The sequence below is a fragment of the Sciurus vulgaris genome (assembly GCF_902686455.1).
Source record: "Sciurus vulgaris genome assembly, chromosome: 14".
NCBI classification, from domain to species: Eukaryota; Metazoa; Chordata; class Mammalia; order Rodentia; family Sciuridae; genus Sciurus; species Sciurus vulgaris.
In genome coordinates this window covers 93,422,758-93,441,139 of record NC_136475.1, presented here as the reverse complement: position 1 = coordinate 93,441,139, position 18,382 = coordinate 93,422,758, and the positions used below count along the sequence as shown (strand labels likewise).

General features: G+C 37.3%; 1 protein-coding gene across 9 annotated transcripts in view; it reads right to left on the bottom strand.

Moving 5' to 3' along the window:
* Positions 1-18,382, bottom strand: part of KIDINS220 (kinase D interacting substrate 220) — a 97,759-nt gene that overhangs the window by 36,745 nt on the left and 42,632 nt on the right. For all 9 annotated transcript variants that reach the window (XM_079110800.1, XM_079110792.1, XM_079110794.1 and 6 more), the window contains exons 19-22: positions 17,467-17,710; positions 17,242-17,330; positions 15,563-15,707; positions 9,849-10,011 (exon numbers count right to left, since the gene is read on the bottom strand). In XM_079110800.1, coding sequence (XP_078966926.1) covers positions 9,849-10,011; positions 15,563-15,707; positions 17,242-17,330; positions 17,467-17,710 — 641 coding nt within the window. The remainder of the gene's footprint in view (positions 1-9,848; positions 10,012-15,562; positions 15,708-17,241; positions 17,331-17,466; positions 17,711-18,382) is intronic.

Below are 18,382 nucleotides of genomic sequence, written 5' to 3'. Positions count from 1 at the left end.
TTCTAAAAAGCCTTAGTTAATATATTTGAGTTTTTCTTATTGAAATTAGAAAAACACAACTTTGGGGCATTTCAAATTATTTCTGTGTTCTACATTAACATGAAATGCTAAAAATGACATTGAATTTAAATATTGAGAAAATATTTTAAAGATCAATTTTATCCTATAAAAAGTGAAAGAAAAGCATTTAAAAAGGTACCTAGGAAAAAATTATAGCCACTTACTAGAAAGAAAAATAGTTCAAAGGATTAAACAAACAGATGTTACCTGCTGTTAACCAGCTAAATTGCCACAAATGATTTTTTTGAAGCGTTCCTTACAAAATCTACTGCAGTTACTAGACACAATTAGAAATGGATGAGGCATTTATTTGGAATTTTCTACAAGCTGATAAGAAGCTTGCATTTCTTAATAGAAATGACAAATTTAATCATTTAGAAAAACTTCTACCTGAGGCATTCCTACTGATATGTAATTGATTATTCTAAATATTCATGGATTTATCAATGAGAAATTAAATAAAATATATTAGGAAATAAAAAGAAAATTAGTTTAATCCTGTGTTTCTACTACCTCAGACCTACTGGATACTTATGTGACTACAGAAGGCTGGCTCCTGGCTCTGAGAAACAGGCCTGGAGAAGCTCCACACCATGGCTGAGAAATCTCACCTTCTGCTCTGCCTCCGAGGTGATAAGAGAATCTATTGAAGTGCTTAATCCGATGCACAGCACATAGAGAGGGCTCAAGTAATATATAAGCTAATAAGTTTATTAGAAAGTGCCCAGCACAAAACAAACTCAGTATTTGTTTAATGAGCGAAATGTTTGCATAACAAAAATGGAGTCAAGTCATCCTTTAAAATCATACTGACAATCTCTAAGAAAAAAACTAAAGCGCAAAGGATCCATCTGAGTCTGCCAACACAAACGTGGCCTTTGTAAGAGGATTATAAATGTGAAGAACCTCAGAAACACAGTTGAATTCAAAGTTACAGGTAAATGCTCAAGAAAACATGACTATGATTTTAGCATCACCTGGCAAAAAAACAGAAGCCATTCAGTGTGAGATGAAGTACCCAATCACCTTTCAATTTATGTGGACTGAGACCTTATTATCCACCTGGCCCAGGGACCTACTGAGATAACAACATCTTGTAATAATAACAAGAAACATTTTATCCACATTTAGAACCAATGAACCAGGAGTCTGGACTGTTCTTTTCAAGACGAAGTGAGTCTTCTCTTCCATGGCTTCCTCAACCCAAATGTCAGCATCAGATTTCTTTATTTTTTCAAGAATACTCACTACTGTCTTCTCTATACCAAGTCACTGTAAGAAATTCAGCATGTTTTAAGAAAGCTACAGTGCAAAAAAGAGATCTACGGTGCAAATATAAGAGCAAGTCCCATGAAGGAGCATCCCAGTACAAAATAGATACATCTCAGAAAATCCCAGAATGTGGGGTAGCTGGGCTTCCTGAGATAGTGGCAATTAAGATGAGACCAGAACAATGAGGTGGGGTGGAGAGGAATATGGACCAGAGAGAGGAGCATGTGGGAAAGTGAAGAGTAAGTGAGAAGACAGAAGAACTGGAGAGCCATGCAAAGGTTGCTTGAAACTACTAAAAACCTGAGTCATACATGGCAAATTTTGAGCAGTCATTTCCCTTTACCCTTAGAACCCAATGTGTTATGCAAATTTCATCATTTCCACTTTTCACTACCACAAATTAAATTCAGTATTGCTCTAAAAGCAGTTCATCAATGGTTCCTCTGTCTATAATATCCTCCTACATCTACGGGTCCTCAATAACACAGAAATCAGCTTTCACTCTCAAGTACAGGTTTAAATACCAGGAGGGAAGATCTTGCAACTGGCTCCAAAGAAGAAAGCAATTTTAAAATATAATCTGAAAAGTAGGCTCTAAATCCATCATTTTATTAGAAAATAAACAATAAAGTGACCTCAAGACACAGAAACTATTTTGACAGGACAGATACACAGGGAAATTAGTCCTATGAATTCTGACAGACGTACAGAAAATCGACAGGATTTTCTTCCAGTGCCCTGAGGTCACTACCCAGCTCAACAATCATGAAGGGCCATCCTGTGCCATCTTCTCCCACTCATTTCATCTCACTGTAGGCCAGGCAGCTGGCAGACCATTTTCTACACCTCTCACTTATCTTAGTTTTCTACCTACATTCATTCCTATCCTTTCCCAGCAAGAGATTCACAAATATGCTTCCCTTGATCAACAGGGTGCCCCAGGACAAGTTGGGACAACCAAATAACAAGCATTAGAGCATCAGGGAAATGGACACCATTTTTTCAAAACCTTTTAATGGAATTCCACTTCACTCAGGACAAAACCCAAAGTCTTATAGTGATCCTCCAAAAGTGGCCCATGAACCCACTCCTCTGACCTCCTGACCTCCCCTCCCACCCTCCTACCCTCCTACCCACACTGTATCCCTTCTTAACACATCAGCTCCCTTGTTGTTGCTGTTTCTCCAACATTGATTCCATGTGCTCTCTGGCCTTAGGCCTTTGTTGAAATCATCCCCTCTGCCTGAAAACACTTCCCTAGAATTCTGCTTGGCTAATTCTCTGGCTTCCATGTCTTTACTCAACTTTTCCCTTTTTTTTTTTTTTTTTTTGTGGTGCTGGGATTGAACCCAGGGCCTTGTGCATGTAAGGCAGGCACTCTACCAACTGAGTTATATCCTCAGCCCAACTCTTCCCTTCTTGAAGAGGACTATCCTGACCCTGTACTCAGTGTGAAATCTGACGACTCCCCATCGCCCTAACTCTCCTCTAACCTTTCAGCCTTTCACAGGGCTTGCTGTCTTTCAACATGCTTGTGTATTTTTATATACTGTTTACTGCTCATCACACTCTGCTGGAGCACGAGGGTCCTTGGGTCAGGAATCTCTGCAAGTTTTGTTCGTGGATGTATCTAAGCTCCTTAACTGTGCCTATCCATAACAAGTGCTCAAGAACTATGTTCTGAATAATCAAATGAATGAGTTTTAACTTCTCTCACAAATTTGGATGTTGCTATAAATCTGGCAGTAGTAACAAAACAAAAAAGTAACAAAATATAAAAATAAATGAAATCAAGAAGAGTCAAACATGTCTAGTTTAATGTTTCTTTCTTTCCTCCAAACAACAAAAGTAGGCGTGACTCACATGTGCAACAAAATAAACTGAAAACTCTGCCCTTCACTTCTATTCATTGTTAGGAATCTGGATTTTCCAATTAATATCCATCAAGACAATAAATATTAAATAGCACAAAACCAAAACTGTACATTTAACTGCCAACATTATGTTTAATGTTCGTGGGTTTGCAGGCTCACTTTCCACACTGAACTTGGCAAATATATTATTAGTATTTATTTCTAGCCACATAAAATGTGATTCCTATTACTGATTATGTAACCTTTATTTCAGTATATACTTACTTTCCTCTTCTACATGGAGCATTACCTTATGATTTTGCAAAGACCAAGATCAGGCTATTTCTTTAAGAAGATAAAGATAATGATAAAATATTGAACCTCTGCATTCCAAGCAAATGTGCTTTGGAATAAGGATGTAAATAATAATTATATACAAGATAGTAATTTTATAAATTTTGAATGATGACACCACCAATATCTACAGAGAAGTCCTATCACATTAAGAACACAGAATTTCAGTAAGGTTCCAAGCTATACATACAAAAACAAAACAAAACCCCCAGCTAAACAGTATGCATTAAACTATGTTTGTAATAAATGTTTCCAGGATCTAAAAATATTAATTAAGGGAAAATTTTCAGTAAAAAAGATGTATTTCTCCTTTTTCTTTCTTTGGTACTGAGCCCAGGCATGCTTTACCACTGAACCACACCCCAGTCTTTTTATTTTTTAGTTTGCGATAGACTCACTAAGTTGCTTAGGGTCCCACTAAGTTGCCCAGCCTGGCCTAGAACTTGTGATCCTCCTGCTTCAACCTCCCAAGTCCCTGAGATTATAGGTATGTGCCACCGTGCCTGGCCAAAGTGTGCACTTTGTACTGAAGGCAGGTGAGACAAAACTTCACACATCTAAACTAACTGATGTCCACTTTCTCACGCTGTTCAAATTTACAGTTTAAGTCCACATGAAAAGGAAACAAGCCTATGCAAAATCCACTCCAAATAAAGGGGAATGGTGTAAAAATGAAGAAAAAAGGAAGGCGGTTAGTGAGAGCAACGAAGAGGCAGGAGATGACTAGAAGCAATCAAATTATACTTTTGAAAGATTTGTGTGAAAACCAGGAAGAACTATAATAAGATACAATATTCATTTATAAGACATGAATTGAATAATTTTAAAATATCAAGTAGGTCTAAAGGCCAAAAATTAGACATCCACAGTATCCATTCAGCAAACAGCTATTTTAATGAAATAGAAAATGGACACCATTCTTAAGCTGCCTCAAAACTTGTTCAACTGTTTTTAAAAAACTGAACAAGTATCAAAATGAGGCATATTGTCTTTTACACAAAATGATTCTGACCATATCATCCTGAGTAAAAGATGACTTGAGTCAAAATAAAAATTTAAAATATTATCTTCATGAAAACTACACTTAAATTGATCTTTTAAAAATCTTTATCATTGCTTAAAATGCAAAAAATAAACTTTTATACTAAAACATTTTAACAGTTATCTAAGGCGCTGCAATAAAAAGTAGACAGAAAATCTTTATCTATAGTTTTTTACTCTTTCTTCTTACTAAATGTATGTTAACAAAAAAACTCTCAAATGATCTAGACAAAAGCTTTTAGCTCAACACATAATTGCAAGAAAATTACAATAATTGTACCAATTAAAATAATCTTGAATGAACAGTATGTCATCTTAATGTTCCAATGGTTTATAGAGGGATCTACTTAATTAGCTGAAATTGCTTTCCAGTGTTAGTATCAAATGTCATTTGTTAAAAGTTGAACAATTTAGAAAATAATTTAACAAAGCAATTTTACCAAACACCAAGAACCAACATTTTCTTTCTCAGATGAATAAAGCAAGCAGATGTGTCATCAAATTGCTATAAAAATAAATGAGGCTTTTTATGGATTAAAAAAATAAATTTTACTACTAGCGTTAAAAATACTATTTTCTGATTGTTTTTACCAAATCAGATTTCTTTAATAAAATAAATGAATATCAATTATATACTGCTGCTTTTTGTCAGTTGTAAATAAAACTTTTTATTATTCAAATGACAAGCATCAAAGAACTCTACCACAGCTAACTAGAAATAGTCATCTAAATTATTGTAACAGCCTCCAATATATGGTCTTTCAATATGCTGATCAAATTGTCTTTCTATAGTTTTTCATTCCAAATCATCTCATTATATTTAATTATCTTAAGTCAACTCCTCATCAATTCTCAGAGACTGCTTTCTATACTTTTTCTTGGCTTGGCTACAAATATTCCTCATAAGAATTTGTCAGCATATAAGACAGACTTCTTTCTCCAAAAAGAAAAGCATCTCAAAGTCATCCTGAACCAACCGGCTCGAGGACTATGTTGAGGTAGAAAGTAAGAGGCAGGTTTCATCACAAAACAAAGCTGACATCCCTTACAAAAATTCACTTCAAGTTATCTTTGTAACATGATGAAGAATACCCCCACCCTCCAAAACAATCCTCTCACAAATATTCTACATTTGTGTAAGCCATCTTATTTTCACTTTCCTCCAGTCACTTCAAATGTGTCTTACTTTTGATCAAAATCCAAGTTCCTCAAAAATTAAGCCTTTAGTAACTTTTGGAGCTTACCATTAATGGTTTAATCTTCCAAAACCAAAGGTGGATGCTAACCCACAACAGGGGAGAGGGAGAATATGAATTCAGAGGCTCAGACAAAGGAAGAGAAGGGAAGGGAAAAGGAACAGAAAGGCAGCAGGACGATCTGACATACCGTGCCTGTGTGCACATGAATAAACCAGAATCTCAACTCCATGTATCTCCACAAGGCTGGGATCCTAATTAGAATGAGCTGTATTTCATGCTTGTATAACTATATCAAAATAGATTATACATACAACTAAAAAGGAAAAAGATAATGGTTTGAATTGTGAAATAGGTAAAGTGAGGCACACACATGGAACCACACTGTCCAGCACCACTCTGTGGTCATCAGCAGAGTGAGGCCTAGCGAGAAGGGCCTAGACCTCTGAGCCACTGCTCTGTTCACTGAACCAGGCTCCGGGGCTGGCTGGCAGGTCCATCGAAGCGTGGATTCACTTTAGTGTGGAGCCCAGCATAGTGACTTCCAGGTAACAGCTCTGTGCTGGGAGGTTCTGAAGACCCTGTCTTTTGCTCATTGGACCCTGATTTTATAAATGAGTTTATTTGGAAGATAATTCACTCATATATATTTCTCCTCCTTCCCTTTCTCTAAAATAAAAGAGAGAGAAAAAAAAAAAAAACACTCAAGCATTTAGGGGCAAAGGATATCCTATATGTAATTTACCCTCACATTATTTGGAAAAATAAGCATGCATTTGTGATTCTACTTATGTGGATATAGGTACAGATACAGAAATATGACATATATCAAGAGAGAATGAGTCCACAGCAGAAGGGTGAGTCAAATGCTAAAGCATATGAAGTGAAATGTTAAGAGATCAAGTTGTATGAAGGAGCACGTACATGGGCACTTTTTGTTTTGTTCTTGTTCCTGTAACTGTTTTTGTAAGTTTGAAGGAATTTTCAAATAGAAAAAAAATTAAATTAAAAACATTTGATTACCTCCAGAGTATAACATGCTTTTATATCTGCCCCTTTCCTCACCCTGGTAATTACTCTGGTGATTATCAGCAGAGTGAGGCCTAGAGAGAAGGGCCTAGACCTCTGAGCCACTGCTCTGTTCACTAAACCAGGCTCCAGGGCTGGCTGGCACACCTACCTCCTTAGCAGCCCCTACAACACAAAAAAGCACAGAGAACAACTAAGTAAAGCCTTGATTCTTAGTGAACAGTCACATCAAATACATGAAGAAAATCAGTTAGAGTGATAAAGAAAAATCAAGGGGAGCAATTAGGCCTGTAACCTCTACACAACTTGGTTTCTTTAAGAAAAGGCATGTCAGGCTGGGGATTAGCTCAGTGGTAGAACATATGCCTGCATGAGTGAGCCCCGGCTTCCATGCCCAGTAAGGCTTCAAGAAGACATATTCTATCCAAAAAGTAGTATCTCCAGCACGTAGCAAATGGCAGATGCTTAATAATTTTTGTTGGACTGAACTGAAACATGAATTTTTTTTTTGAGAGCCTTTCAAATCTCTGGTTTATTTTCACATATTTCCTGCTTTTATCTCCTGGGGGCTTTCTTTCAGCCTTTCATCCTCTTCACAGAACATGCAGGAGGCCAGTTCCTGGGACTCCACACACATTGCTTGAAATGCGAAATGCTGATTAATACATCTGTAATTCTGAGATGCACCACCCTTCCACACATTCTACTGAATTAACAAAAGGTAAGAAGCCTGACTTGAGTGTTATTCTGTACCAAAACAAAAACTGACATGAGCTATTTACTCTGTTTAAAAAAAAAAAAAAGAAGAGGAAAGAAAAAAATTAAAGGAAAACCAAAAATGGTAATAACCAATAGTCTATTTTAAACAGGGAACACTTATGTTTTTATGAAGGTAAAGAAAAGTTGCAGAAAAAATAATATAGCAATGTCTGTTTCATGGATCTGTTGTTATTGGAGACAATAAGAAATCAATTTTAAATCTCTTAAACATTAACTATACCAACTTCTAAAGTTCTAGAAAGAAATAGAAAACACAAAAATATCAAAATGAGGGTGGGGGTGTGGCTCAGTGGTAAATGCTTGCCTAGTATGTGCAAGAACCTGGGTTTGATCCCAGCACCAGAAAAGGAAAAAAACATCAAAACTACAGACCCTTAATTTCATGATAAAATTTGAGTTTTGTAAGTGCCTCTGATAGAGCTCTAGCTTAAAAAGGTGTCTATACTACCAGAATGTCAAGAGAGGCAGTCCGGCATGGATGCTAGAGCTGAGTGCCTTGCTTCAAATCCTGATCCACCACTTACTGGCTAAAGAGACTTTCAACATAGAATTACCCTCTCTGGGCTTCAGTTTTCACATATGCAAAATGAAAATATTAATAGTACTTACCTCAGCACTGTGAGAATATAAAAAGAAGTCATACTGCAAAGTGCTTTGAATAGTGAAAAGCACATAGGTTGTACATGGAGTCTGAGATCAGGACTGACATATCAGTTCTGCTATAGGACAGCTGGTTGTCAGGGGAAATTACTTAACTGAAGCTCAACCTTCCTATTGACATCATGGACCTATTCTACCCATCTCTCTGAACTTTACAAAGAGTTGGAAATATATAAAGAACCAGGTAGAGTTCCTGGTGCTAGGGAAGAAAGGCTGAGGATGCTAAACAACCTGCCCTCCTTAAATAGTCCTACAAGAGAATTAGCTCTCTTTTTCATAAGTTTTCAAATTTCTTAAAACCTAGACTAATGCATGACTCTGAATACTGTATCAATTCTCAGATTACTTCTACTACTCCTTCTGAAGTCATCCTTCCACTTTATCCAAAGTTTTTTCTAACTTCAAATTCAGTACACAGTTCCTAATGAAGATTTATCCTTTTCTTTGACAAATTCTTATTTATACACAAATAATAACAACACAAATTTCTCAAGGATAAATAAGAGTTCTCAAAGGACTGCCTGTTCATGTTAAATAGGGCTTTATGTATAAAGAGATCACGTGAAAAACAAATCCCATGATACTGGTATGAATTATTATTAAGCAGTAATACCTTTTAAAAGTTAAGTTTTAACTATTTAATAACTGTGCTCAACTAGCAAGCATTTATAATTTCACAGCATCTGTGTTCTGACAAAACCATTTGTTCAAGAAATAAAGTTAGTATTTACTGCAAAACCAAGGGAAAAAAACACTCATGTATCACATAATACTATGATTTCCAAAAGATCAAAGACCAGAAACAGTTCGGTGCCACCTCCACAGACTTAAGGGAATTGTGTGCCAGTGTGTCTGCTCCTACTGGAACACCTGCTAGACCTGGCACTCTGGGTTTAATCCACTGATCGAACTGCATACGTTAAACAGCGAAACCTTGAACAGCTCAAATCTGCAGATGAATACAACAACCACCTTCTAAAATTCTAAAACCAGTTATTTACCTAGAAAACATTTAATAAGATATATGTATAACAATAGGGATTGGAAAATTAGGAAAAATCCTATGCAGACTATACTTTAAGGGAATAAAAATTACCTGAAATCTTAAAAGTTTTAATATATGAACTATATACTAAATATTTTGTTAGATTTAATATTTCATTTATATTTTCAAAACAATAGTTTCAATTAACCCAATTTTATCAAACTGTATAGTTCTTTTGTAATACCTTTTTTCTAAAGAGATAGTTTTTATAGAATAGGAATAGGAATTAAAGCTTTTAAAGGTATTGAAGTGCTTTGGTAACAAAAAGCATTGTGTCTTTATTTGTGAATTTGTTAAGAAACTGGTAACACTTAAAACTTCACATACCTGCAAAAGGGAGAAAAAGTCCAAATAAAGATGTAAATTTTACATAAAAGAATATATACCTTTGCTAATACCACTCCAAAATTATAAGGGGATTAATAAGAAAGAAGAGTTGAATTCAGAAGTACACATTTTATACATGATTTTATATTTGGTTTGCTTTATGTATGCTTTATTTTATTCTAAAAATTCAACCTAAGATAAAGTTAAATACAAAGAATTCAAACAAGGTACCTTTCATAGATGGTTTTTAATGTCATTTGATCTGGAACACCTTCAGTCTCTTCCAAATACAATATGAGCCATGAAGTTCGATATGGCCACTGCTCAGTAAGGTTGATCCAGCTAGCAAGCCTATCCCAATTGAAACTAATCTGATTGGCTCTCAGTAATCGCCCTTTAAGGAACACAAAACATTTAAAAATTAATAGATGTGTAATATTATGTTAAGTAAAACACTTAGCTTATTCACAAATAACTTAAAACTTTTAAAATCATATCTAGTATTTATAGTTTCTAAAATTCAGATTTTAAAGATAGAAATTTATGCATGATTCCATTTAATTCTAAAATTTTTTTTGTTTGGTTTGATATTGGGGAAATACACATCTTTGATCACACACAGGCAGGCAAAAACCTTTCAAGTTGTATATCAGAGTCTCAATGCTTCCTACAAACACACAGTAGAACATCAATTCATCCATGGCAGTCCCATCCCCTAAAGTACCATCAGTTAAGATCCTACTGATCCAAAAACACAGATCCATTTTTATCATGGCTGAATGTGCAACCCCATACACTTTGATTTTTATGTACCAAGGGCAGCCTACATAAGGGACCTAACAAACTGAGCTGTTTCTAAAATCTGCTATTTATGTATCTACTAAAACCACGCTGACCATCACTGGGGTTTTCAGAGGACTCTACTGCAGTATTCTACCAATGGCAGCTTACAGGTGAACGGCAGCAATCCTCAAACTCTCACAACCAGTACCTCCCTTCGTTGCACTGTTGGTTTCACCTTGATTTGGTAAGGATTCTGAATTGCTGATATTTTGTTTTTTAACTTAAAGACATTATCAAATTTACTTCATTATCATCAGTTTAGTTTGGACTAAGATACCTATTTGCTTTGGTTCAAACATTAAGTATCCCTCTTCCTGCTGCTAATAGATATGTAACAGCCCACCATCCAATTCTTCCCATTTCTCCAGCCCCTCATCCCTTCAGCACATCTGCTTGAGCATGCAAACTACATTTCCATCCCTGAACTCTTTTCCCCTGGAAGGTGGGGTTTGCCACAACAGCAACAGGGTCATTATGTTCTGCAGCTTGTGAGCCATAAGCATTTAGGAGCTATGGAAACCCAGGAATTCCACAATCAGTGATAAACTAGTGCTGGGAATGAAATGCTTAACAAAACAGATTTGCTCCCAAACTTCATGAAGCCTACACTCAGTAGAACAGACAATAAATCAAACAAAAGAAGTACAGAATTGTAACAGGAGATGGGGAGATCTACTCTCAATAAAAGGTTATCACAGAATTAAGTGTTTATAAAAAACAGGCAACAAAAAACAAAGAGTTAAAATATACCTGCAACACTGTTAATATATTTTGTCTAAAACTTCTGAACTGAAAAAAACCACGTGAAAACCATTTAGAAGTGAACTGCACTGATCGGTTATAGCAATGTATGTAAAAACTCCATCCCCTGATGATTGGATTTGATCCTCAAAATAACCACAGTTTCTTTACTGAGTTTTTAAAATTCACTCACTGAGTATATTAGTTACTGACGACAGAGACATATGACTGAGGCCTCCATTCTAAGAGAACTCAAGATTATGCTGGGCAAGAGGAAGAAGAGAAAAATCCATTACAAACCATGGGATGCACGCACACTGCTGCAGAGAAACCAAACACGGCACCAAGAAATCCAAAAACGCAGCAGCCGAGGGCAGGCCTCCGCAGGAGAGCCTCCAGGCCTAGCTCTGAGGGAAGAGCAGAGTGAGTCCACTGCAGCAGGGCAGAGGAGAAGCCCAGGGAATGGCACGTGCTGAGCTGCAAAGGAGCTAACTGGTCACACACAAAACTGTAAAGCTATTGTAAAAGTATGAGTAGAAAAAACAAGTGTTCTTACTGAAGACTATATCTACCCTGTAATTAGTTAAGAAATAAAGCTACAGCAAGAGAAAATTTTGTTCAGTAAAGGTATTTAAAATTACTTTTAATTTTATCCTCCAGTATAACCCATAAAAGAAAGCACACTGGACAAAATAAAACATGCTTTTAAAATAGGAAACCACTCAACTAAATACTCACCAATATCTATCTACTAAAATCCCAAATTCTTTTCTGGTATTAGCCCGTCTATTGTCGGTCTTTTCTAAGAGCAACAACTATTTGCACAGTGTTAGCAGATAGCATACATTTTTACATAAATGGGAATGGAGTCTTCAAGAGGCTAAGGAACAAGGCCCAGGACTCCAACCCAGGTCCTCTGCCTTGTCCTGCCCATCCCAACAAAATATATTTCCTTAAACAATTCTAACTAATTCTACCCAATTAAGTGTAAAATTCATCATGAAAATAAAAAATTCCATTAAAATACAAAGATTTAAACTGTAAGTTCTTGTTATTATACTTTTAATTTTAAGCAATTAAACCAATGGCATTAGATGCTTTTATTAAGATATGGTTTTGTTTCTATTCTGAAATACACAAACATCAGTATTTTTAAAATGCAAATCTCAGTATCAAGTGTTAAATGATATTAATAATTTCGGGCCTCTTCAGAGTGCCCCAAAATGTCTAAATATTGTCCGAAGCCCTTCCCACAGATTTTGGGACTGGGTCTTTCTGACATTGCTTCCACTACTTTCTCCTTTGCTCCCAAACTCCCAGCACTGTGGGCTCAGCTGTTCCTGGAGCCCTAGCTCAGGGCCTTTTCACTTGTTCCTCCTCCTGCTTAGGAAGCTTTTCTTAAGAAACATGTCAAACCTGGTTTTCCCTTCAGTAAGGTCTCTTATTCACAACAGTGTCCAGTTACTGTGGGTTTTAAGGAAACAGCAATAAATGAGAGAGACAAAAATCCTTGCCATGTGGGTTTTACATTCTACTGAGGAGAGATGGGTCAAAAGAGAATAAATGATACGGTCTATTAGAAGACACAGTAAAATCAAGCAGGAAATGGATAAAGCAAGGAGCATAAAGAAGGGGGAGGTCATTCTGTACAGGAAGATCTCACGGAAAAGCTGACATTTAAGCCAAGATTTTAAAAGAAGGAAGAAAACCCAGTATGCACTTATCTAAACAATAATCAATACAATTTTTGTTCCTTTAAAACAAAAGTGGGAAGCCCTTAAGTGGGAAAATTGCTGGCATTTTCTAGATCAACAAAAGAAATCAGCAAGAGATAAAGGGGGAGAGAAGGAGGAGATGAGATCAGAGGGGAGAGAGAGAGACAGATCATAAAGGAACTCGTAAGAAACTGTAAGGACTCAGATGTTTGCTTTTACACACTTGAGAGTCTTAGGCCTACAGATGGTATTTAAAACTTCAAGAGAAGCTGGACACAGCGGCACACGCCTGTAATCAATCCCAGCTGCTCAGGAGGCTGAGGCAGGAGGATCATGAGTTCAAAGTCAGACTCAGTAACAGAAAGATGCTAAGCAACTCAGTGAGACCTGTCTCTAAATAAAAATACAAAAGAGGACTGGGGATGTGGCTCAGTGGTCTAGTGCCCCTGAGTTCAATCCCTGATACCAAAACAAAAACAACAACAACAAAATCAGGACAAAAGGGGATACACTAAAGGAGTTGCTCGAGATAGAAAAGAAAGCTCCAAGAACTATGGCCAAGGTCATCTGATGCTACCAGTAAGGAGAAAGGGAGATAACCCCATGTGGGAGAGGGACTATCTGGCGTGTGCAGCACTCTGGAAGCCAGAGGGTCAAATAATGAGGACTGAGATCTGGCCACTGGGCTTGTCACATGGAAGCCACCTCAAAAATGCAATTTTGCTCAAGTTCTAAGAGCAAAGAGTATTGGAGGAGGCTTAGAGGATGAATAACGTAAGGTCCAGGGACAGTCAACTCTTTTGCAGAGTTTTGCAGAGAATGGGACAGGAGCTAGAGGCAGAGGGAAAGGGAAGAAAAGCTCTCCTGGGGAGGGAGAACCACTCTATTCGTGTGTTGATGGGACAGCAATCTCCACTTCACCGCCCTGTTTTCATGGCACTTATCCTTACAAGCGTGACACCAGAACCTTCCAGTCTTCCCACGCAGGGCAGGGACTTTGTCATGCCGACTGCACAATCTCTGAAACAACTGGACCAATACTGGCATAAGGTAGATTCACCTTATATTTGTTAAATGAATACATAAATGCTATTGATAATATAATGAAACAGTCCTATTGTTAAACATAATCTAGTGAGGTCGAGACCTCATTTAAAGAGATTTAATGATCAAAAGTATTATAATATGTCAGGCACAACCTCACTTGATTTTTGTGTCTTGCTGTGCTGGGGACTGACCCCAGGGTTTTGGTATGCTAGGCGAGCCCCCTCCTGCTGAGCTGTACTCCCAGCCCCAGAGCCTCAGCTGGAAGGCAGTTCTCAGCATGAACCTCAACTATAGTGTAAAATGCAACTACAGTTTAACTCTCAGTCAACATAGTGGATAGTACCAAAGGCCAATTGATATCATCAAAGTAAAAGATATATTTTATAAACCGAATTACAAATATTTATATGACTGCCCTAATGCTGATTGTAATTAAGTCTTAACATGATAGAGAGCAGAATTCCATGCAAAGAATTTAATCACAGGGCAATAATCCTCAATTTTGCTGTCACTACCTCTTATTCAAATATTATATGAAAACAAAAACAGTACAGAAGTATATAAAATCTAAATTTTAACATTTTGTATTATAAGTATACTCAATTATATACATTAGCATAAAATTATCTTTATACACAGGAAAAAATTAAACCACAAATGAAATAATTTTTAAAATCATGTAAAATTTCATCTCACCCCAGTCAGAATGGCAATTATCAAGAATACAAACAACAATAAATGTTGGCAAGAATGTGGAGAAAAAGGTACTCTCACACACTGCTGGTGGGAATGCAAATTGGTGCAGCCACTATGGAAAGCAGAATGGAGATTCCTCAGAAAACCTGGAATGGAACTACCATTTGACTCACTATCCCACTCCTCGGTTTATACCCAAAGGAATTAAAATCAGGATATACAGAGATGCAGCCACATCAATGTTTATAGCAGCTCAACTCACAATAGCTAAACTATGGAACCAACCTAGGTGACCTTTAACAGATGAATGGATAAAGAAAATGTGTTATTCAGCTTTAAAGAAGGAGGAAATTATGGCATGAAGGTAAATGTATGGAGCTGGAGAATATCGTGCTAAGTGCAATAAGCCAATCTCAAAACATCAAAGGCTGAATGTTTTTACTGATATTCAGATGCTAAATCACAACAAGCGGGTGGGGGTAGAGGCTAGGGAAGAATGGAGTTACTTTAGTAGAGGGGAGGGAGTATGGGGGTAGGAAGGATAGTAGAATGAATCAGATATTATTACCCTATATACATATATAACTATACAACTGGGGAGATTCCACATCATGTACAACCAGAAGAGCAAGAAATTATACTCCATCTATGTATGATGTGTCAAAGTGCATTCTGTCATGTATAACTAATTAGAACAAATTTCTTAAAAAAGCAAAGAAATAAGTGTACACTAATGGCCAATTTTCATTTCAACTGACTTCATCAGATCCATTTAAAATGAACAAAGCTAGTACTCAGCAATGTAAAAATATAAATCCAACACATGCCTTTGCTTCTCAAATGAAACTACTTTGTTAATTTTAAAGCTTATTATCTGTCAGAGACAGTAGAAACAAAAGTCACCTGTCACAGACACGATATTAAGTAATCTTCTCATGGTCTGGGGACTGATGTCACTGAACCAGTCTTCAGTAACCAACAATTTTGTGAGATCAAAGGACATCTGCCGAGTGATGGTCCTCTGCATCTGCCTTCTTCGATAAGTGTCCTGAAACAGAATAGCATCGGTCAGAGTGAACCCCACACTTCCAGTCTGAGAACACTGGGCTTTTTGAGAAGTTAATGTATGTTTATGACAACAGCAAAATGCACTACTTCAGTCAAAGAGGAAGATCATGTGCTAATTAAAGTATTATTATTACCATCCCTGAGGAGAAATTTTGCAGAGTGGATACGAAGTTGTATTAGTAACAACTGCATCACATGCTACAGTCTGGCTTCACGGGTCCTGTGGTTTACAGTTGTACAACTACAGAAAGCTCAATGCCTTTAAGATTATTAGGAAACAGAATCCTGTGAAGAGAATTGCATTCTAGCTCAGTATTCCAGGAAGCACAGAATAATAAAGCGCTTATGCCCCTGTTTTTGAGTACTCACAGCCAGGGCACCCTAACTATCCTTACACCTCCACTGGAATGAAAGACACTCTACGGGGTGGGGTGCACTAAGGAACTCCATCTCACAAGGGGAACAGGCACACAGGCATGTGTCCTCCTTCATCTAAGGTTCTGATGCAAGACAACAGTGAATGCAAACACGGGGTGACCAAGATTCCAACTCCCAGGAGAGCCATTCAAAAGACAATCACAGGCCCCTCTGAATTTAGTGCTCTCAATTGTCATTTGTCATATTAACTCCCATCCATAACCAGGAAGGGTAGAGGCATAAAATCAAATGATCAAAATATCACCAAAGACACATTAGAAAAAAAAAAAAAAGTCCAATGTCCAAATTTAATGCTAGCAAACCAGAAAAAAGACAAGGACAATGCTAGATCAAGTTAGCTGGCCCTAAGTAGCTAACACAATTTCCTGCAGGAAGACATCTTCCTGACTTAACATATGTAGATGGCCATGGAACACACAGGTCCTGCTCCACACAAACAAGATGCAGGTGGACAGGGATAACCAAAGTGTCGGAAGAGAAACACGAGGTGGAAGGGAAGGGCATGAACTCGCTTTGGGTACAGAAAAGGAGCAAGCACATCCTGTAAACCTCAGGAAGGGGAAGGCAGGCTGCAAGACAAGGCTGGGAGCTTTCTCTCACTATGAACCTTTCTCCCCTACACCTGCGGTAGCAAAAGGAACATCTCAGCCAGCTAAGCAAGGAATAAGGCAGGTGAAATCATTAGGTGTGCTTTAAAAAATCTCACTCTGAGATTTCTATTCAACAGGCTGAGGATCTGGGTCAGTGCTTGGGCTGAGATTGGGCTGGGAGAGAAGAAGGTCTCCTCCCGTTTAAGGCTGCCAGGGCTGTAGGTGCAGACACTCCCTGAGAGACTGCAAGTAAAAGAAAATCAACAATCATGTCTAATGTTCAGTTGAAGAGCTCGATGCAACACTTACAACAGATAGTTGAGGTCACATCTCTAATCTTATCTGAACAACAGCAATACACACAGAGCTAATAACAAACTGGACTGGGAGTGCTTGCCTAGCATGTGCAAGGACCCGGGTTCCATCCTGAGTGCTGTAAGAATAATTAATTAATTAATTAAACCTAGTAAACGAATGTCATCTTACCCGTCTATTGAGGGCTGTCTTGCTACCAAGTTTTGTCATCTCCCCAAGGCTGTTTTGTGAAACTCTTCTGTCAGCTTCCTCCTGGATCCCTGAAATAATGAATCAAGACAGTACCATTTGCACTCTATTACAAAGGTATGAAATACTAATAATATTTTTCAAGGTAAAAAGAGAGTCATCATAAAAAACTATAAAACTCAAACACTTTAGGAGCTTGATCTTTACCTGTAGTATCTGAGCATGGAATGTCACCATTTGCTGTTGAAGTTACAAGAAACTTTCTTGCATTGCTAAGTCCACGACTATTCAGGAAAACTGGCAAGTGAACTATATTGCGCATATAGTCATGCCCATTTATGTTTGAGTCTCGAAGCACACTACTGAGGTTCTGGTTAATGGCCTTTATGATAATATGTGGATCACTTGCAAAAATGGCAATGAAAGGGCCTTTTGAAAACAGAACTCGGACCTGCAATAGAAGAAACGTACAGTTGTGACAAAGTTTAAGTTACCACAAATAATAACGTATCTTTTCAAAAAATCTGTGCTTTCCTTTGGTGGCTATAAAACAGAATTCATTTTTCATCACAATGCATTCTCCATGAAAACAAATTTTACTAATGGCTTCATCTGGGTTTGTCACCATCTAACAGCAACAAAACCTGCAAAGAAAGCAACACTGTTCTCCACTGAGGCACCTGCAGTCTACAAAGGAGATAAGATCTTCCGTAAGGTGAGAAATATTTGTGAACACGCAAAGTCCCAGGCACACTAATCCCTGCTCAGTTATACTGCTGCTGTTTATAACACACCTTCAAAAAGTGTACATTCTGCAGGTTCCTTACATTTTCTCAGAACTTAATTGTAAGTATTTGCAAAGAAAAGGTGGGGGTCACACTCTGGACTGAAGAGATACTTTTGTGTGTTTTTTTTTTTTTTTTTTTTTCAAACTGCCTTTATGTTAAAATTATGTAAATGACTTCACAATGAAACATTTACTCTTGCTATGTCTCTGCATAAAGAATGGTTGTTTTCAAAGGAAAAATCAGAGGAGAAAACAGTACTACTCCAATAACAAGCACATTTTCGTGAAGTCACATATCCCTTACTACCACACTACAGCCGTCAGTGACAAGCTTCA